The sequence below is a fragment of the Loxodonta africana genome, chromosome 10 (genome assembly GCF_030014295.1).
Source record: "Loxodonta africana isolate mLoxAfr1 chromosome 10, mLoxAfr1.hap2, whole genome shotgun sequence".
Lineage (NCBI taxonomy): Eukaryota > Metazoa > Chordata > Mammalia > Proboscidea > Elephantidae > Loxodonta > Loxodonta africana.
This window is the reverse complement of record NC_087351.1, coordinates 79,652,808-79,675,594: the sequence shown is the minus strand read 5'-3', so window position 1 is coordinate 79,675,594 and position 22,787 is coordinate 79,652,808. Positions and strand designations below refer to the sequence as shown.

The window sequence follows — 22,787 nt, the reverse complement described above, 5'->3', positions numbered from 1 at the left end:
CAGACCAGGGTTAGATAATAATGCTAGAAATGACACCCTCCTCCCTAAAACCATTGAATTCAGCTTCACAATCCTCTGCTTTCTCCCAAGGGAAAAGATTTCTCCACCAAACACCATGTCCTTAAAATCAGTCCTCCAACCCCCAAAGTTCCTAAGGCCATTAGGCTATGGGGTAGCAAAGTCCTTCTCTCTTGGGTGGCTAGATGCTAGCTCTGACCGTCTTCCCAATGTTGTACATGGGGTTGCCATGATCTGGGGCCCACTAGAAGGCAGCCAACAACAGCAACAGCAACAACTACTACTACTTCTGGTCCTAATCTGTGGTGGAGTTAAGTACTTCATAATTTAAGCTACTCCTATCACTTCTTAGGTAATAAAATGTTAGAACTGGAAGAAACTTGAGAGAATCACCAAATGGACCATCTTATTTTGTACACAAATGCAATATTATAATAAGGCTATGGGTGGGTGGGTGGGGTGTGAGACTGCTCACTAAACTAGAATGCTGGCTTCACTTCTTTGCTCCATTTCTCCTTTGCTACCCTGAGGAAATAAATAAGGCAATAAGATGAATACACAGTCTTTATTTTCTCTAAAAATTGAGGTAAAGGAAAGTCTTTAGAAAAAGAAACTTCTGCATGATTGAAAATAGGAGGGCCCAGTTTCACAGCAGTGATTCACAGTTGCTCAGCGGAAGGACTCAAACTTGGCCTGAGTTAGCTAAGATCTCCCTGACTGGTCCAGACTGCAGGGCTGTGACTAGTATTTCAAAGAGGAAAGCAAATAGTCAAGAATTTGAGCCGATGTTCCTGGAAACACATAACACTGATGTCGTCTCTGGTGAAGACACAGGCTGGAGTTTCTGGTAGATGGTGAGGGAGGAAACCAACCCAGAGTCCCTTCAGCCACCCTCATGCTCAGCCTGGGATTTGCCTAGTCCTCCTCCCCCCAGAAGGTAACCACTCTCTATGTCTTGGAGAATATGGCTGTGTAGGCATGAACGTCTCATGCCATAAGCCAGACTCACAAGAAAGATAAGTGTGCAAAGGTTGCCAGAAGGATTAGGAGGACAGGAGCAGGGCCCAAGTCACAGCAGCAGCCAGCCAGGAGGGCAGTCCTTCAGGGTTGGCCTTCTCCTCGGTCCCCTTTCATGATGGCCTGGACTGGGCCTAATAAAGGTGTGGCTTCTCCACCAGCTACTCCCACTGAATTCCTAGAAGTTCACAGCTGACGTTCCACAGGCGCTCAGCAGTTTTGTTATTTCGGGCCCTTGAAGACACCCAAGTCCTCTTGCAGTCACTGAAGGGCAGAGACAGAGTGTGAACATACATGAGTGGAGACTGGGATAGAGGGACCAGCCCCCAGCCCCAATGGACCAAAGACCCAGAAACTGCATCAAGCCCTTCCTCATCCTGTCCTGTGTGGCTTGCCCTCTTGGATCCTTAACAAAAGGAGCAAACCTTTACATTTCTTTATTTCAGAGGCTCTAAACCTGTCTTTGTGCTCCAGGCCCCTTAGGTGGTCTGGAAAAGTTTATGGTCTCTTTCTCAGAATATATTTCTAAATGCATAAAATATAATACATTTGATTAAAAGAAGCCAATTGTATTGAAATGCAGTTTAAAAATATTTATGAAACAAATTTGTGACACGGTAATACATAGGGAACCCTGGTAGCATAGTGGTTAAGAGCTACAGCTGCTAACCAAAAGGTCGGCAGTTCAAATCCACCAGACGCTCCTTTCGAAACCGTATGGGGCAGTTCTACTCTGTCCTATAGGGTCACTATGAGTTGGAAATGACTCAATGGCAACGGGTTTGGGTTTTTTTGGCAATACATATGCTTCTTTATTAAGTGCATTCTATAACAAGATATAGTATTCAGCCTATTAACTACCAAATTTCAAAGTAGTGTCAAGCAGAAATGACATTCTGAAATACCTGCAACAACTGTAATACCTGTCACTGAAAATGCAGTAAAACCTGAGAAAGCTGGAACCTGTATAAGGTGGAAACCTGCCAGAGAAGGAAAACTCACATATTTTCCACTAATAGACAGCGATAGAAAAGTGGTAAAACTGTACCCTGCCAACGGTGGAAAACTTACAGGACCTGCAAAAACAAGGCATTCCCATTGAGTTCCAGCTCTCACAGGCTTCCCTGTATTTATTATTTTGTTGCTGACAAAGTCACAGGGATCACTACTACTATTGTGGTTCATTGTCCACATTCATAATGGAAGGACATGTTCATTTCAATTGGATGTCAATAAAATTATTTTTCCATCCAAGTTCACCGAACTCATACACGTTGTCATCAAGTTGATTCCAACTCATAGCGACCCTATAGGACAGAGTAGAACTGCCCCATATGGTTTCCAAGGAGCACCTGGTGGATCCGAACTGCCGACCTTTTGATTAGCAGTCATGGCTCTTAACCACTTCGCACCAGGGTTTCCCCCAAGTTCACAGACCTTTGGAATTCTATCCACTAGCTCCTTTGTGCCCCATGAACCCCATGCTAGTAACCCCTGTTTCATTTGTTTTGGAGGAAATGGGGGGCATGGGGGCTGGAAGAATGCATGGGATGAGGGCGGCACCCAGTTTTTTAGATAGCATTTAATCATAAAAGACCGTGCAGTGACAATTATGGGTGATGGTTGTGCAACGTGATTAATGTAGCTGATATCACTGAACTGTACACCTGAAAAGTGTCGAACTGGCAAATCTTGTTATGAGTATATTTTTCACAACAATAAAAAAAAAGTCCCATGCAAGACTTGGAAAATACAGTGAAGTACTGATAAAAGGAGAAAAGTCTGTTCTTTAACGCTTTTCCTTACAGTCTTGTTTGCTTTATTGCTGTGTAAATAAATACGCAGTCTTTGTTTCTCTCCTTTTATGCAAAGCTGGGATCAGACTTAACCAGTGTGGGAAGGATTTTCTTTCTCTTGTTAAAAATATATTTTTAGCTATATAACAAATAAATATATGATCTATTAAACATTTTTTAGTAGTAAAAAAATACCTAGAGTAAAAATTTAAAATCCTCCTTCACTGACTCTCTCTCAGGCTCCTTAGGAGAAATCACTATTCACAGTTTGCTGTGTGTCCTTTTGGACTGTTTTCCATGCCTTTCCAGTGTATAATCATGTAATTCTGTATTACGGTTTCTTTTTCGTTTTGAAACATTATGTCACCAGCATTTTCCTGTTAATTAAATTTTATTTGAAAATCTATTGAATGGCTATATAATATTTAAGACAGTGAAATTAAGCACTCAGACTCTAGATCAGTACTGTACAATAGAAATATGACGAGAGCCACAAATGTGAGCTACTTACACAATTTTAAACTTTCCAGTAGCCACATTTTAAAAAATAAAAACAGGTGACATTAATTTTAATGATATATTTTATTTATACAATACATCCAACTTACTTCAGCATGTAAGCAATATAAAAAATTATTAATGATATTTTACATTCCTTTTTCTATACTGAAGCTTCAAAATCCAGTGTGCATTTCACATTTGTAAACTATCTATCTCAGTTCAATGTGTCACATGTGGCTAGTAGCAACTGCATTGTACAGCTCAGCTCTGGGGCCAAGCTTCCTGGATTTAAATCCCAGGTCTACCATTTAAAAGCTATAGGACTTGAGCAAGTTCACTTAATTATTCTGTGCCTCCGTTTTCTCATCTGTAAAATGGGGATAATAACATTACCTATCCCTTAGAGTTGTGATGATTACGTGAATTCATATATGTAAGACACTTAGAAGAGTACCAAATACATTATAAGAGTTCAAGCAACATTAGCTATTATCATTTATCCATTTCCCTATTATTGGGCACTTAGGTTATTTGCAGTATTTCACTTAAAAAATGGTGCATCAGTGAACAACCTTGAACAAAGTGGGGTAAAGTCACAGAATAGAAAGGAGGCTTAATCCTGGGCTCCATTCTTTTCCCAAGCTCTGATTGCCCATTGAGTTTATCATAAGATTCAACACTGAAATTTCTATTTCTGTATTCTAATGGATAGTGCCAATCTTGGCAACAGCGGGGAAAAGAGTTCACACTGAGGAGAAGTGACCTTGCTCTGGTGCTTTGTGCCAAGTGATATTAAAGAATTCATGAAAGGAGTCAACCAAATGTTTCCAGGAGGAGAAAAAGAATCCAGAGGGCCCGTTAATGATCTTTCCATAGCATCACCAGCAGGGACAGTCTTCTCTAACAGCTCACAGAAAGCCACAGAGTTTACATGCAAACATGGCAAGCAGGTATAAAATAGAGCCATAAAAACAACTCTTTCCAAGTTTCTAACATAAGTTTCCTTGGAAAAATGACATTTGGTTTTTAGGCACAACCCAAACCTATATCCTAATATCAGACACAAGCTCAGCCACTGTGGGTGCAAATCCCAGGAAGCCCTGTGCCTCACCACGCACAGAGACAGTGGAAAAGAACCATGCTGTTTCCCACACACCTGAAATACTTGCCACTCAAGGGCTCCAGACCCTCAGCCAGGGCGCAGTGCAGGCTGGTCTGCGCCCCTTCCCGCGCTGACTTGACGAATGGGGAGAAGAGCCTCCAGAGCAGGCACAGGAGGAAAGAGTGCCGGAACAACTCGGAGTGGACTATGCCCGGGTGCACCGCATAAGTGGTGACCCCAGTGCCTAGGGAAAAGCAGGCACAGTTAGACCAGGAGCACACTCCAAACCCAGGAACACAATCTATCCCCTGCAGCTCAATGGACAAATGAGAAGAAAGGACTCAGGAAATGGGCAGTGCCCCCAGGGCTCAGAAGGAACCACTCCTAGCTGTGCAGATTCACACCAGTAACTGATCCCTTCTAGAAAAATCTATAGCCCTCTCAGCCTTCTATGCTCCTTCTATGCCTGGTTCAATGTCACCTTTACACAGCGGTATTAATAATAAAGACAGTAACATGTAGTAGTAAAATTATCAATTATCGACAGTGGTATCTTTAAAATTTATATAGGAGGGGCTTAGGGGTTGCAATCTGTTTGGAAGGTAGGGGGCTAGGACCTTGTTTTGAATTACATTTGCCTGGCAAGCATATTTTATGAGGTGTAGATTGAGAGGTGCTAATGGAGATTATAAGGGTTACATGCCCTCCAAAGACACTCCTGGTGCCACTGCTATTTTCAGTGCTCATTTTGTGCAAGGGTTGCACTAGTGCTTTGCATGCATTAACTCATTTAATCCTCAAAGAAGTTTGTGAGGTAGGTAATATTAAGATGCCGATTATACAGCTAAGGAAACTGAGTCACAAAGAGGTTAAATAAATTTCCCAAGGTCATGCCTTGTAGGTTTCAAGGCCAAAGTCTGAACCCAGTGTAGAGTAAGGAATTGGACACTGGAGCTAGACTGTCCGATCTGAATCCTGGCTCAGCTAGTGCTTTTGCTTGGGCAAGTTATCTTACCATTTCTGTGCCTGTCTCTTCATTTATAGAGTGCAGAAAATCATATCACCCACCTCACAGGGACGTTGTTTTAAATGAGTTAAAATATATATAGTACACGGCACACAGACAATCCTCAATTACTACTATTATTAATTTTTATGATTATCTTCTTCTTCTACCTTCAGCATTCTGATAGGAAAGACCATTGTTCCCAAAGTCTGGTTTATCCACTGTACAAATGGGTCCCCAGAGTCACGGATGTCAGAGTCAGCAACTCAACTAAAACTCCAGGGGAGCACAGAATCATAGGATTAAGAGCTGAGCTTATGTCATTTTACAGCAGAGGAGATGAAGTCAGGTGAGGGTAAAGGAACATGTCCACATACACATGTGGTTAACATGTGGTAGAGCTAGGACCCAGGGGTCTGACACACAGCCCTTTCTCCCTGACTCCAGGCCATGGCAGCTCTGTGGTTTGGCTCACTGTGTGACCTTTAGCAAATGGCAAGCAAAAGAAAGCACCCTGGATTTAAAGACACTCTCATTCCAGTCCTGACTCTTACTTGTCATATAACCTTGGGCCAGCCACTTCTTTAGGCTTCAGTTCTGCCCTACAAAACAGGAATATTAATACCTGCTTTACCTATCGCAAATGGTTGTTGTGACAATCAAATGAGATAACAGATATGAAATGAGATATAAGATAAATGTAAGGTAACTTTATGAAGTTCCTTACCCATATTCAATTTTAAGATTCCCGACGGCAAGAACTCTATTTTTATTCCATTTATAATCTCATTCTCCTTCACGCAGAGTTACCAATGGAAATATGCATGTCTGACAGCCTGACTTCAAACGTTTCTGTGAACCTCTAATCTTGACTGAGGACCCTGTTTTTGCTATCTTAACCCCAGCCATTACTCTTGACTTACCTTGGAGCTTCTTGGCCAGCTCACGAGTAAAAAGCACATTGGCCAGTTTGCTGTGGCAATAGGCAAAACCCCGGCTGTAGCGCTTCTCACCCTGGAGGTCATGGAAGTGAATCTTGCCAACATGGTGGACCACCGATGACAAGTTCACCACCCGTGAAGGAGCAGACTCCTTCAGTCGCTCCAGAAGCAGGTGGGTGAGAAGGAAGTGGCCTGTGAGAAGAGCCAGCAGGGGAGACTGAAAGGTGGAGTGCCAGCCCAGGCTCACGGTGTAGAAGCTGATGACAGGACTTCAGTGTTAGCTTACTATCTTCTGAGTGTGAACAAACGTGAAGCTATGTGTAACCCCACGCTAATTGTTAGTCAGTGTGAGTTAGTAGATTCCTCAAGTCAAGGGCCAGAGCTAGACTATAGGTAAAACAATATAGACTCAATCTGTACCTATTTGTATGTCTGCCCTTGCCCCAGTCAGGAGTAATGCACACCCACTTAGCTTCTGATTCCCTGTCTGGCCATGATGCCACAACTCTGGGCATCAGAGAACGTGCTCCATGCTCACCTCACTAGAGCCATCACCTTGATCTCTGAACCCTAGCCTAATTTTTCAAGTCTTTCCCAACTCCTCGAGGTTTGCCTGCCTCCATGGACCAACCCTTGGCTTGACTGCCCTCAGCTATGGATGTGCCCCTTCCTCCCAAACCAAGACTCCTACACCCTCCAGACTTGGTCTTGCCTGGCAAGTCTTACATTGCCACTGCCTCATCCAAGTATTACATTCTTCTCCCAGGTATCTCTTAAGATTTTGGGTTTCTTAATGGTATGGGCAGGAGGATATCACTTTTGTAGACTGGTCAGCAGAGGGACAGTGAATAACAAACCAGTACATCTAGTCTATTATAATCCTGGGCTTTATGAGGACCACTGGGCATTCTCAGCACTAGTATAGGTTCATCTCCCTAACAGAGAACAAGGTGGTGTATGCCTTGCTTTTCAGTCACTAGATGATATTTACCCAGGTGGTTGACTCCCAGGTGGGTCTCAAAGCCATCAGCTGTCTTTGAATATGGACACATCATCACTCCTGCATTATTTATCAGGATATGGAGCTGCTTCTCCTCTGTAAAATACAAGCAAGGAGACCTGGTGGTTATCAAGGAATCTGTTAGCAAGGAACCTGTCACAGCTCTGAGTATTTTTCCCTTGCCTTTGCTCTTGAGCTGTCCTCACTAGGACAAGTTTTTGATAGAAATTGTTCCCTTTGCTTCTGTCTTCTAAGAGAAGATATTGCCTCAGCAGTCAATAACTATTCCCTTTTGGACCCATCCCAGTGAAACTCAATAGCCATTGTCTCTAGAAACAAACCTAAGTTGGGTTTCTCATTTTAGTTAGTTATATTTTCCTGGACACCATTCATTCATTTGTTCGTTCAGCAAATGTGTACTGAGTACTAACTCTGGGCCAGGCCCACTCTGGTGGGCACTGGGAATGCAGTAGAAAACAAGACAGAGATGGTCCCTGTTCCTCATGGACTTCATAGTCCTAGGCAGAAGCTGGTCATTTTGCAAGACCCAGAAGAATTATGGCCACAGAAGGTTGATTCTCAGGATGAAAGAAGAAAGTGGCATGAGGGCCATAACTTAATGCCAAGGTACAAGCCCAGACAGGAGCTGACAACTCCAACATTCCCACTGCTGAGTCAAATACGAGATAAGGATCCTGCCCAGCTTGTCCATTTTCTATCCCTCTGCCAAGTCCCTGTCCTGCTGGTTCATGTGGCAGAACCTGTCCAGTGGAATGGATGTTAGTTCTGATGTAAGGGCCACAGATGGTCCAGGGTGGAGCAGCCACTCCCACATCCAGCTTCCTGTTTTTCTAGCTACCCAGCAAGTCCTCACCTGCCAGAAAGCCCTCAGCAAAGGCTCGGATGGATTTGGTGTCTGATAGGTCCAGTTTCTGCACCAGCACCTGGGAGTTCTTTGTATCTGCTCGGATTTCACTGGCGGCAGACTCCCCTTTTAATACATCTCGGCAGGCAATGTAGACTCGGGCTCCTGGGGCCAAAAAAAAAGAGAGAGATCCTAGGCTGAAAAAGAGATCTGTATTAAGTGAGCTTGGGACTGGCGGACAGAGCATTCTCCCAGCTTCCCCTAAAGCAGTGAGTGGTCTTAGTGCCACTTCAGGATTATCACAAATAGTACTGTCTGGTCTTATTACTGTCAGATTAGCCTCAGGCTGGAAACCCTCATTTTTTACACATCTGCCTAAAAACCAAACCCGTTGCTGTCTAGTCGATTCCAAACACAGCACTATTTAATGTTGTTTAGTATCGCCTTTTAGAATAACTGACTTGACCAATATTGTACATGGACTTCGTTGTTTTCCTTACTTTATATGATAGGGAAAGAGCAGGAAAGAAGGGAGATTTATTTAAGACCACACAGTAAGTTGGTGATGCAGCCAGACTTGAATCCCAGGTTCTTTGAATTCCTGATCAGAGCCTCCGGGCCCAGAAGGAAAGGCAAGAAAATGGGAGACAGAGCCACCAAGGAGAAGGGCAGGAGGCGCTGCCTGTGGGAAGACTTGCCTCTGCGAGCGAGCTCTCTGGCGGTCTCCTTGCCAATGCCTGTATTGGCGCCGGTGATCACCACCACCTTCCCAGAAAGCTGCACATTTGTTCTACATACCCCACCAGCAAAGAACTTCCTATGGGAAAGGGAAAAAACAGCATTCATGCACCATCCTTCCCAACACCAGGCTGAAATACATAAAATCTATCAACCTCAAAGAGGCATTTCTTTAATTTGTAGTCAGGAGATCCAAAGAAGCTAATCTTCAGGAAACACTGTTCTGCTGGGCAAGGTAGTCTGCTCTTCGGGGCAGGGCGGAAGCTCGCATGCCCAGAAGCTACAAATGATCCTTTGGGCAAACAAGGTAAAGTGCTTCTGAGCCAAGACCAATGGGGACCTTCCTTGTTAGTTGGCAAAGAAATCTAGCTTTTATCCCTAGCGGTTCCCTGAAGTCAGCATCTCCTCTAGCCTACGTTCAAACCATATGTACAATGAACATTAGTGGAATTAGCAGTCCTAAGCCCTAGGTCTTCAGTAAGCATCATCAGTAAGTAACTGATGAGCAGCACTGCATAGGGACCCCATTCAGAATACCGCTCTGGGGCTGCCTCTCCAGTTTTAGAGAGCTGGCATCTTTAGAGGCTTTCCGCCATGGTACTAGAACCTCTGGACCTCTCTGCGGAGCACCATTTTTATGCAGGGCTTACCTGACGAGTTCCAAAAAAGAAGACTGGATAGGGGCAGAACTAACATGTCTTGAGCATCCTCCCACTTCCAGGCACTAGACTAGGCACTTTACATAGGCCAGCTATTTTAGTCCTCTCGACCACTCTGTTAGTATCGTCTACACTACAGTGGAGAAAAGCAAGGCTCAAAGAAGTTCAAGTCATCTGCTAATGGTGGCAGAATGGTAATTTACACTCAGGTTTCTATGCCAGGACCTAGAGAAGCATTCTGCCCTTGTTATTTCCATTTAACCTTTGTTATTATTGGTAGTTTTTCCAATTCTCCACTCAGAACATGTTGTCTCTGATACCTCCTGAAGTCCTGCAGGAAAACAGCCATCTTGAAACTTTGGCTGGGGGTAGTCTCAAGGGGGAGAGAAATTGTTTCCCTCCCAAAGTGCCTGGTGCTTAACAATGAGTCCCTTAACAACGACTACCCATGATAACCTGACAAAAAAACCTGACAAGGCCACCCTAATTAGGGACAGAGAAGAAAGAAAGATCTTCAGACAAACCCAGGGGAATAGGGTGAAAGAACAAGGACTCCCACCTAAGGTGTCAGGCGAGCTACCTAAAAAAGTCATCCACTCAGCCTCTCACTGGCATCAGAATTCAAACCAGTCCCTCCTTCCCCAGCCCCAGGTGCCTCCTTCTCAGTTTTCCACCAAAGCACCCATAACCACTGCCCTCCTTCCTGCTTTTTCTGCCCTAACTTGCTCCCTCTCCCTCCACCTCCATCCTTACCTCCTTCCAGCAGCTGAGAACTGGCTCCCAATTCAGGGCTATGTAAAATATTTTATGAGATGCTGAATTAAGACAAACCTGATGGATGGAGCTGTCATATACAGGAAAGAAAGAAGGAAACTGAGCAGTCCCAAGATAACCAGCATCCTCTCAACTTCTTTTGTTGCTGCTGCTTTTGCTGCTGCTGCTTCAGCTCTGACCTCAACTCTGGCTCGGGCCCCAGCTCTTAATCTGGCTCCAACTCTTGACTGCTTCTCGCTCCTCTCACTCCTGGACGCTCAGCAACAGCCTAGCTCTAAAAACACAGCCCAGAATCCTATTTAAATCCGAGAGCTGTCAGAGCACACCCTGCTGGGAGATGCAGTCTACTCCCAACCCCCACCCCTCTCAGCAGCCGACGGAGGAAAGGTTAGAACCTTGCACTTACTGGCAAAAAAAATGTAGCGAAATTGAAGCAACTGCCCCCTAACACTCCCACCCTCACTTATTTCTCTTATGTAGGGAATGTGTTCTCCCAAACGCTCCACCTCTACTCCTGAAAGAGAGAATATTTTTTATTTTAGCAACAGACTCTGTGACGTTTGAAATACAAGTGTGATTAAAATAGAAGGATAAGGAAGACACTTCCAGAAAAGTGGTGAGACAGAAGCCTTGGTGGGGAGGGACAGTGAGTGGGAGAGGGCATGTCAGGAGCTAGGGAGGGTGGGGTCTGGCTGTGTTCTGTTCTTCTGAGCTGGGCGTTGGTTATACAGGTGAGCTCACTTTGTGAAAGTTCATTGTCCTGTACTCTTACAATTTGTGCATTTTCTGTGTTTTATGTTAGACCAATAAAGTTAGTATACACGTGCACACACCAAGAAAAAGGAATTGTGGTTAAGGGTCTGGACTCTAGAGTTAGACCTCCTGGTTCAGATCCCAGCTCATCTATTTACAAGCTCCATGGTTCTGGGCAGGTTCTGGGCAGGTTACTAAAGCCCTCTGTCAACTCAGTTTCCTCGCTTGTACAATAAGCATGGTAAATAGATACCCCCCTCAGAAACTAGCACATAGTAAACACTGTATAAGAGTTGGCCATTGCAATTAGCTGTGTTGATTCCTGTCTCCCTTGCTCTCCCACCCGCTTTACTCAAGGGTTTGGTGTGAAACAGGGAAAGGTCTAAGAGAGGGTGACCTTAGAGTTGAATGCTATTAGAGAAGAGGGGAAACACATGAGAAAAGCTAGCAGATGTTTTCAGAGCACTTTGCAGGTGTGTGAGAATGTGAAGGGTGTGGGTGGGGTCACTGCCTTTGCTCACTCAGTGTTTCTCTCCTGCACAGGAGGCAGGGACAGATTATCCAATAAGCAAGGTAAGCACAGACTGATTTGTGCTCACTAATCTGTACTGAACAATTTCACATGGGTTTCACTTTGATGTGTCGTTGTGAAACCCATGTGTAATTATTCACTATAGGTTAGTAAGCAATAAGTATGCCCATGCTTACCTTGTTTATTGGATAATCCGCCCCTGACAGGAAGACAGGCAAGGAGCTGGGGCTGGATCCCAGGACCCGTGCACCAGTTCTGCTCCTTCCTAAGATAGGCATTCGCTCCCTTATTCATTCATTCATCCATTTACTAAGTGCTTCATGGCACCAGACAAGAACTGTTGTTGTTGTTGTTAGGTGCCAGTCAAGTCTGTTCTGACTCATAGTGACACTGTGTACTACAGAATGAAACATTGCTCGGTCTTGCGCCATGCTCACAATCGTTATGCTTGAGCCCATTGTTGCAGCCACTGTGTCAATCCATCTTGTTGAAGGTCTCCCTCTTCTTGACTAACCTTGTATTTCAGCAAGCACACTGTCCTTCTCTAGGGATTGATCCCTCCTGATAACATGTCCAAAGTATGTAAGACGTAGTCTTGCCATCCTTGCCTCTAAGGAACATTCTGGTTACACTTCTTTGAAGACAGATTTGTTCATTTTTTTTGGCAGTCCATGGTATATTCAATATTCTTCACTAATACCACAATTCGAAGGTGTCAATTCTTCTTCGATCTTCCTTATCCATTGTCCAGCTTTCGCACGCATATGGTACAATTGAAAATACCATGGCTTGGGTCAGGCACACCTTTGTCTTCACAGTGACATCTTTGCTTTTTAACACTTTAAAGAGGTCTCTTGCAGCAGATTTGCCCGACGCAAAGAGTCTTGATTTCTTGACTGCTGCTTCCACGAGTGTTGATTGTGGATCCAAGTAAAATGAAATCCTTGACAACTTTTATCTTTTCTCTGTTTATGTTGTTTATTGGTCCACTTGTGAGGATTTTTGTTTTCTTTATGTTGAGGTATAATCCATACTGAAGGCTGTGGTCTTCTCCTCAGTAAGTGCTTCAAGTCCTCTTCACTTTCAGCAAGCAAGGTTCTGAATCTCCACAACACGGGTTGTTAATGAGTCTTCCTCCAATCCTGATGCCCCATTCTTCTTCATACAGTCCAGCTTCTCGGATTATTTGTGCAGCACACAGATTGAATAGGCATGGTGAAAGGATACAACACTGACGCACACCTTTCCTGACTTTGGCAAGTGCTAGGTAGATACAATTCCTGCCCCTTGGGAAGCCTGTAGACCTGCTGAACAGAGCAAGGGGGGATCAGATAATTCCAGGGGCAATCTGTCTTGGCTGACAGGTTACCTCTCCCATCTCTTTCTGCTTCTCCTGCTCTGGCTCCAGTTGCCTACAGTGATGTGGGCTGCAGAGACCTCGAAGTCCCAGGAGCCCCTGAGGAGAGCACGTTGCTGGCCCTCCCCAGCATCTGCCTCCTAGAGCTTGATGTTCACTGGGCCAACACAGCCTGCTGATTGGACAGAGTACTTTACCCCCACACCTGGTGACTCTGGGTCTGCAATATCTCACAGATTATACGTGAAAACAAGATCTTTTGGTGTTTTATACTCAGAGTCCCATGTAACGCCGTGTAACCAGAGCTGAAGTCAAGCAGAGGGCCATACTATGCAAGAGACAATACATCTAATACCCCCAAATCTGGGTATCTTTGTACTAATGTCTTCTGGGCTCCCCATTGCTACTGAATCTAATCCAATATCCCCCACATTTATGGAGATGGCATTCAATTTATCTTCAGTTTTCCTAGGAGGCATGAGAGCCCTAAAGAATAGCAAACAGTTCTCCAGAGTAACATAATAAAGAAATTAGAAGGAATATGAGGCATCCAGCATGTGGAAGAGGGCAGCGGTTTTTCAGTGATAGAATTGTCACCTATGAATCACAATGATCATCATGAGTTGGGGACAACTCTACAGCAGCTAACAACAAACAACAACAAAGCATTGTGGAAATACACAGATAGTTTGCTAAAAACTGATGTTAAATATTATAAGCCAAAGACCACCATCAAGTGATTGATTAGTCCTACCAAATGCTAAACTGTATTATAAAGTTATAATAATTTAAGCCCCATGATATGGGCAGGTGAATAGCCAAGAAATTCAATAGAACAGAATAGAGAATCAAGAAATAGACATATGGCTTCATCTAAAGCACACACACACAAAATTAAACTTTAGAAAAATTAAGGCTAAAATAAAAACCAAATAGACATAAAGGAGTTGGATATGATAAAAATGCCATTTAAAATCAGGGGAGGGAGGGTAGACTATGTAATTATTTTAACACCAAAGTATCTAGTTGGGAAAAAGTAAACTCGATCCTTACCATACTCTTTATACCAAAATTCCAGACAGATCAAAAATATAAATATAAAAAAAAGAATCCATAAAAATATTACAAAGAACCATTGGAGAAATTCTAATACAATTTTAGAGTGGTAAAACCAGAAACTCAGAAATCAAAAAAAGAAAAGACCGACAAAAAGAATCTTCATGACAAAAATCACCACACGCAAGGCAAAAAGGATAAGAAACTGGGGGAATATATTCACAACACATTTCACAGACAAGAAGCTAATTTATTTCATATATAAAGATTCCTCATAAATCAATAATAATAAGAATAACAGTCCAACTGAAATAACAGTTTATAGGAAAGGAAATACAAGCGGTTCTTCAACTTCACTCATAATAAGAGAGATGTAAATTAAAATTACTCTTGGATGAGGGGAAGGACAACACTCAGCACAGTGGAGGTCAGCACAACTGGACTAAACCAAAGCAAAGAAGTTTCCTGGATAAACTGAATGCTTCGAAGTTCAGCGAAGCAGGGGCAGGGGATTTGGGACCATGGTTTCAGGGAGCATCTAAGTCAATTGGCATAATAAAACCTATTACGAAAACATTCTGCATCCCACCTTGAAGAGTGGCGTCTGGGGTCTTAAATGTTGCTAGCGACCATCTAAGATGTATCAATGAGTCTCAACCCACCTGGTTCAAAGGAGAATGAAGAACACCAAGAACAGAAGATAATAACGAGCCCAAGAGACAGAAAAGGCTACATGAACCGGAGACTACATCATCCTGAGACCAGAAGAACGAGATGGTGCCTGGCCACAACCGATGACTGCCCTGACAGGGAACACAACAGAAAACCCCTGAGGGAGCAGAACAGTGGGATGCAGACCTCAAATTCTCATAAAAAGACCAGACTTAATGGTCTGACTGAGACTGGAAGGATCCCGGTGATCATGGCCCCCAGACCTTCTGTTGGCCCACTACGGGAACCATCCCCGAAGCCACCTCGTCAGACATGGATTGGACTGGACAACGGGTTGGAGAGGGATGGTGGTGAGGCGTGAGCTACTTGGCTCAGGTGGACCCTTGAGACAATGTTGGCATCTCCTGCCTGGAAGGGTGATGAGAGGGTAGAGGGGCTTAGAAGCTGGCAAAATGGTCATGAAAAGAGAGAGTGGAAGGAGGGAGCAGGCTGTCTCATGGGGCGGGGGGGAAGTAATTGGGAGTATGTAGCAAGTTGTGCATGGGTTTTTGTGTGAGAGGCTGACTTGATTTGTAAACTTTCACTTAAAGCACAGTAAAAATTTAAAAAAAAAAGGAACAAGGAGATACTATCTGGTATAAAATCAGGAAAGGTATGCATCAGGGTTGTATCCTTTCATCATACTTATTCAGTCTATATGCTGAGCAAATAATCAGAGAAACTGGACTTTATGAAAAAGAAAGCAGCACCAGGACTGGAGGAAGACTCATCAACAACCTGTGAAATGCAGGTGACAGAACCTTGACTTGCTGAAAGTGAAGAGGACTTGAAGCACTTACTGATGAAGATCAAAGACTAAAGTCATCAGTATGGATTACATCTCAACATAAAGGAAACAAAAATCCTTACAACTGGACCAATAAGCAACAAGTTGTCAAGGATTTCATTCTACTTGGCTACACCATCAACACCCATGGAAGCAGCAGTCAAGAAATCAAATGACGTATTGCATTGGGCAAATTACCGATGGCTAATTTCCTCCTAGCACATATTGGTTATTCACAATTCAAAGTTCAATTTAAATGCCACTGAAAAACTGTAATGGAAATATCATGTTTTTAAACATTTCTGGAATATTAGTCCTTTATAAATAGTGAATTATGGGCTTTGAGTTGCCATTTTTTTCTTTTCCAAGAACACAAATAGGAAATTTTTATTCAAAATGGGCATTTTCTTGTTATAAAAGCTCAATGCAAGACAAAAATAGGTTTCGATTCTTTCACGGACTCATAAATTTCTTGCCATGTATGAAAGTTTATGTTTGAAATATCTAGATAAATCTTTAAATATGGCTAAACGTCAATCTATTACTTTTAGTATGCATAAACTGTGAAGTAAAATGCATTTTGTACATTAATTAAAAAAAAAGACTGGGAAAGATCAAAAAGATTATAACATGGTCCATTGGCAAGGGTGTGAAGAAGCAGACACAGATGCAGGACTAGTGGGGGGGTAGATTGTTTCAGCTAACAACAACTAAATCTGTTTGGCGGGTAGGGCTGGGCATACATCCAGTGATCTCATTCATCTACTTGAAGTCTTCATTGGCTTGATTTTAGGGTAGAGTTCTATCTCTAGCTTGGCATACTAGCCCCTTCATGATCTAACTTCTGCCTGTGTCTCTGACTTCGTCTACAATCCCTCACCCATACCCACCCTTTGATTCAGTCTCATCCGATTTCTTAGAACACTTTGAACTCAATCACATTATTGTGCCTTTGCATCTATGTTTGTTATGTGTGCATTGTCCTCTCCACCTCATCTACTAGCTTGTAGTTAGTTGCCTTCAACTTGGTTCCAATTCATGGTGACCTTACGTATAACAAAACAAAGCATTACCCAGTCGTGTGCCATCCGGGCAATTGTTGTATGTCTGAGCCCATTGTTGCAGCCACTGTGTCAGTTCATCTCATTCAGGGTTTCTTATTTTCACTGATCCTTCGCTTTACCAAACGTGATGCCCTTTTCTAGCGACTGTTCTTTCCTGATGACGTGTCCAAAGCAAGCAAGACGAAGTCTCACCTTCCTCATTTCTGAGGAACATTCTGGCTGTACTTCCTTCAAGACTGATTTTTTTGTTCTTCTGGCAGTCCAAGGTATGTATATTCAATATTCTTCCCCAACACTACAATTCAAATGTGTCGGTTCTCCTTTGATCTTCCCTTTTCATTGCCCAACTTTCACACACACATGAGGTGATTGAAAAGATCACAGCTTGGATCAGGAACACCTTAGTCATCAAAGTGATATCTTTGGTTTTTTAACACTTTAAAGAGGACTTTTGTAGCAGATTTTTCCAATGCAATACATCATTTGATTTCTTGACTTCTGCTTCCATGGGCGTTGATTGTTGATCCAAGTAGAATGAACCTTTGACAACTTCAATTTCGTCACTATTTATCGTGATGTTGCTTATTGGTCTGGTTGTGAGGTTTTTCATTTTCTTTACGTTCAGGTGTAATCCATATTGAAGGCTGTAGTCTTTGAACTTCATCAGTAAGTGCTTCAAGTTGCCTTCACTTTGACAAGCAAGGTTGTGTCATCTGCATATCGCAGGTTGTTAATGAGTCTTCCTCCAATCCTGATGCCACATATAGTCCAGTTTCTTGGATAATTTGTTCAGCATACAGATTGGAGAAAAAAAGTGAAAGGATACAACCCTGCTGCACAGCTTTTCCTATTTTAAACATGCAATTTCCAGAAATGACTGCCTAAATGACAAATGAATCCATGTACAGGTTCTGCATGAGCACAATTTAGTGTTCTGAAATTCCCATTCTTCATAATGTTCTTCATAATTTGTTATCATCCGCACAGTCAAATGCCTTTGCATAGCCAAAAAAACACAGGTAAACATCCTTCTGGTATACTCTACTTTTGGTCAAGATCCATCTGACATCAGCAATGATATCCCTGGCTCCACGTCCTCTTCTGAATCCAGCTTGAACTTTTGGCATTTCCCTGTCAATATATGGCTGCAACTGTTTTTGAATTATCTTCAGCAAAATTTTTCTAGCGTGTGATATTAATGGTGTTGTTTGATAATTTCCACATTCTGTTTGATTGCCTTTCTTTGGACTGGGCATGAATATGGATCACTTCCGGTCAGCTGGCCAGGTAGCTGTCCTCCAAATTTCTTGACATCGATGAGTAAGTGCTTCCAGAATTGCATCTGTTTGTAGAAGGATCTCAATTGGCATTCCACCAATACCTGGTACCTTGTTTTTCACCAGTGCCTTCAATGCAGCTTGAATTTCTTCCTTCAGTACCAGCAGTTCTTGATCAAATGCTATCTCCTGAAATATTTAAACGTTGACCAATTCTTTTTTGGTAGAGTGACTCTGTGTATTCCTTTCATTGTCTTCTTTTTTTTTGTTATCTGGTGCTCCTTGTTTTTTATTGTTGTAAAAATCTCTCATCTTCTTTTGATGTAATTCAATTTTTTGCCACAGGGATCTACCAGGTGCTCCTTGGAAACTCTACGGGGCAGCTCTACTCTGTCCTATAGGGTCAGTATGAGTCGGAATCGACTCGATGGCAATGAGTTCTTTTTTTTTTTTTTTTTACTGTGTATGTAGTAGTATTTTACTGTGGCTTTAACTTGCATTTTCTTATGACTAACGATATTGAGCATCTCTTCATATGCTTATTTACCATGTGTATATCTTCTTTGGTGAATTACCTGTTCAAACCATTTGACCGTTTTTTAAATTGGGTTGTTGGTTTCCTTAATCCTGAATTTTGAGACTTCTTTTTATATTCTGAATTAAAGCCCTTTATCAAATACATGATTTGAAAATATTTTCTCCCAATTTGTGGTTTGCCACTGCATTATCTTAACAGTGCCTTTCAAAGAAAGAGCAGAATTTTCTGATTTCGATGAAGTCCAATTTTTCAGTTTTTTTCTGTGAATCATGCCTTGAATGTAGTAAGTGCCTACTTCTTGAAATGCTTTTCAGCACATTCTCCACCACATTCTCCAGGTTCCCTCCTGTGCCAGTTATCCATTTATTGCCTTTTAGCTCCAATTAACTTTTTTATCTGCTCTGTGAAAATGGAGATGAAACTGTGGACGCTAGAAATCTATGTGGAGACAGCATTTATTTACTAACCCAGTTAGTTCATAAGGGACATAAAGCTTCTAAAGAAAAAGTCCAGCTGGCCTCTACTCAAGTTAAATATTTGGGTAACCTTTCTGCCAAAGTTGTCACACTAAACCCCAGCCAGAAAAGAGCAATCTTTAACTTCCCACCTCCTAAAACCAAGAGGCAAGTCAGATAATTTTTAGGGCTGTTTTTTTTGGCTATTGTTGGAAACTCTTATGGAGTAGTGATTAAGAGCTAGGCTGCTAACCAAAAGGTTGGTGCTTCAAATCTACCAGGTGCTCCTTGGAAGCTTTATAGGGCAGTTCTACTCTGTCCTATAGGGTCGCTATGAGTCATAATTGACTCAACAGCAGTGGTGGGTAGGTGGCTATCGTCAGACATGGATTTTAAACTTTTCATTAATGGCTCAACCCTTACACAAATTATTAAAGGGAAGTGCACCTGATCCCCTAACTCTGGGTTCAGATGAGAATAAATCTATTGATAATTTTAAATGTGCTCTGTCCTCTGCTCTGGCTTTAGAATATCCCAGTTATAATTTACATTTCTCTCTGTTTATTCATGAGAGAGAAGGGACTGCCCTTGGAGTACTAACACAAAAACATAATAGTCAGCAAAGACCTGTATGATCCTTCAGGCTGGCAGAGGATTTCCTCAAATTTGGCCTAAAACCTTCACTAATAAAACTATGAAAAAACTCACCCTGGAGATGAGACCTAATCACATGGTGTACGGTAATGCTTTTCAGCTATATGCATCCCCTCCCTAATGGAATCAGCTTTGCTCTTCCCCGAAGCATGCTGGGGATGAATTCAGGCTGGACTCGGGCTAAGGTACAAGGCCAGGAGTGGCATGACTGGGCCAGCGGCCAAGGCCGAAGAATGTCTTAGCAACAAGAAGGAAAACATCTGGGCCTGGATGTGAAGTCCCTGGGAACACTAACTGCCCAAGGACGTGGGTCCTAGCTGGAATGGTATATAAGCTTGGGTCCCTTGCTAGGTGGTTACGGAAAATACTCCAGCTGGCCGCCACTGAAAAGCAGCTGCTTGCCTGTGTCAGTAAGTTTCCCTGAACATACGAATCTGGAAAGGGCTATGTGTCAGCTCTTTGGATTATCTGCCAGGATGCGCAGTGAGGGTCTTCCTTTGCTGAGGCTGTCTCCTGACACATGGCAAGGTGAAAAAAACAACTATGAGGTGAAATAACATTGAAATAAGGTAAACTACAGAGCACTCAATAAGAGGTTTTAAAAAAAAATCCTTGCAGAAGAAAGGTTACTCCATTGTGGGTGATTAGCACCGCCTGGCAGAAGCTTGGTCAAAACGGGGATTTTGTGAAGGCTAGAAATCTATGAAGTAGCCCTGGTGGTACAGTAGTTAAGCACTCAGCGGCTAACTGAAAAGTCAGGGGTTCAAACCCGCGAGCCACTCTGTGGGATTAAGATGTAGCAGTCTGCTTCCATAAAGATTTACAGCATTGGAAACCCTATGGGGCCGTTCTACCCTGTCCTGTAGGATCATTATGAGTCAGAATTGACTTGACAGCAATGGATTTTTTTGTTTTAGAAATTACGTGGAGACTAAAACAAACGTGGAAACTGAGCACGACATTTCTGCCAAGTCTGGAGAACATGGCTGAAACCTGGTCTCACAGGGCAAATGTTTAAGATATTAAGTAACCTAAACTTTAGAGATAATAACTAACTTGTTTCTTTAAGTTCATGTGTAACTAATACTCTTAGAATAGCCTTACATTCCAGACAAGCTGGCATCCAGCTATTTAGAAACCTGCATTGGCAGGTACTGATCCCTCAGACCTGTGTCGTTTGTCTTCTTAGCCAAACACAATTCTGAGGAAGAAAGAATTTTAAGAGACATTTTGATGAATATCCAGAAGATTCATCAGAACCACTTGGACTTCTTTTTCTTTGTTCCTTAGACTATAAAAACCCATACTACCTCATCTCTGATGCAGTACCCAATCTCATACTCTGCGTTGTCCAATTTACGAATTATATGATTGACTAATAAATCCCCAGCGTGGTTTTAACTTAATTTCAACTCTTGGAAATTATTAACAGAGCCTTTAATTTTTTTTTTTTTTTTGCCATCTGGCACAATGTTAAGCTTTGTTGCTTGTCAATACAGGATACTGGAGAGACATTGCGCGAAGAAAGGGGTTTGTTTCCTGATTATGCTATGCTAGCTCATCAGGCTTCCTCAGTATACTTGGCTTCTCCTAGGCTCCTGTGGCACTCAGTGACCAGCAGCTTCTTCCCAGAGGTTTCGGAGCAGAGTACCTTCAGTGCGACACCTCCCTATGGAATTAAAAGAGTTAATATATGGAGTGCCCTTAGGCAGCGCCTGGCACAAAATAAGTGCTGTGTTAGTGTGGGCTATTATTGCCATTTCTGCCACACCCCTTTGTCCCTATGCCCCAGCCAAACCGAGTGTTTTTTGTTGCTTTCTGCTCTCAGAAAGGCAAGGATTTTTTTTTTTTTAAACCTCTTATTGAGTGCTCTGTAGTTTACCTTATTTCAATGTTATTTCACCTCATATCTGTTTTTTTCACCTTGCCATGTGTCGGAAGACAGCCCCAGCAAGGGAAAGGCCCTCACTGTGTATCCCGGCAGATAATCCAAAGAGCCCTCAGCCGGGCTTTTCCCTCTGCCTGGAGCACTCTTGCCTGTACATTGCTTGCCCACTAACTCCCTCAGGCCTCAGGGGAAATGTTATTTCTTCAAAGAAGTCTTTACTGATCTTTAGACCAATGGAACTCTTCCTGCTATAAGCTCTCAAAACTTTCTCTGTTTCACTTCACAACCCTCATCATGTTTTATTTACAGTGATCATTTGTTTGGGGCCTCCCCTGATAGTCTATAAACTCTGAGAGTGTAGTGGTCATGTCTGCCTGGTTCCCTGCTGGACCTCAGCACAGTTCTTAGTATCCTGCAGGAATACCCCCAAAATTTGTAAAATGAATGGTTGAATGAATAAAGAACAAAAGACATGAAAGGCCTTTCTAAGTTTGTAAATCCAGGGGCTCTGCATCTGTGGATTCAACCAACCACCAATTGAAAAAAAAATTTCCAGAAAACAAAACTTGAACTTGCTGCGGTGCAGAGTACTACGCTGAGTCATGTGAATGAAGTGATGTGCAGGCATACCCTGCTGTAGCCTCCGGCCATTTCACAGCTCCTCAGTCTCTCTCCAGCACTGCTTTTGAGCGTGGTTCACCTTGCGTCTTGTTTGGGTCCTTACTTGTGTTGCATGCACCCTTTGTTTCTGTGAAAAAAAAAAAAAATTACTCCTAAAAACCAATTAAGTGGTCAAAGCAATCCCTCAATGGTTAAATATGAAGGCATTGAGGAGAGCGAGAGGAAGGAGTTTCAGTCTAGTAAGAGATGGCTGGCTAACTGTGGAAGTCGCTACAGCTTCAAGGGCTGAAAAATCATGGGAGAAAGGGCATCAGCTGATGCCCAGGTGGTATCAGCATTCCCGAAAAAGATCCAGAAATTCACAGAAGGGAAAGGCTACCTTCCAGAGCAAATCTTCAATTGTGATGAAACAACTATTTACATAATATTTACACTGTGATAAATCATCTAGAGATGATTTAAAGTATACAGGAGGATATGCATAGCTTATATGCAAATACTACACCATTTTATATAAGGGACTTGAGCATCCTCAGATTTTGGTATCCTCGGTGGTCCTGGAACAAACCCCGAGACAATATGGAGGGACGACTGTACAAATACTAGGTAACACAGTAATGAGGTAACAAAATTGGGTGATTATTAGATAGTCTAATGTTAGATAAGTAGGAGTTTTT

General features: G+C 42.7%; 1 protein-coding gene across 2 annotated transcripts in view; it reads right to left on the bottom strand.

The window, feature by feature from the left end:
- Positions 1–581: 581 nt before the first annotated feature.
- Positions 582–22,787, bottom strand: part of RDH12 (retinol dehydrogenase 12) — a 42,841-nt gene continuing 20,635 nt past the window's right edge. The window contains exons 1-7 of one of the 2 annotated variants that reach the window (XM_064292625.1): positions 10,475–10,868; positions 8,945–9,063; positions 8,241–8,411; positions 7,373–7,477; positions 6,364–6,573; positions 4,489–4,678; positions 582–1,299 (exon numbers count right to left, since the gene is read on the bottom strand). In XM_064292625.1, coding sequence (XP_064148695.1) covers positions 1,197–1,299; positions 4,489–4,678; positions 6,364–6,573; positions 7,373–7,477; positions 8,241–8,411; positions 8,945–9,063; positions 10,475–10,542 — 966 coding nt within the window. In that variant the 5' untranslated portion in view covers positions 10,543–10,868 and the 3' untranslated portion in view covers positions 582–1,196. Of the gene's footprint in view, positions 1,300–4,488; positions 4,679–6,363; positions 6,574–7,372; positions 7,478–8,240; positions 8,412–8,944; positions 9,064–10,474; positions 10,869–22,119; positions 22,238–22,787 lie in introns of those variants that run through there. The other variant, XR_002785321.2, reaches the window with a different exon arrangement.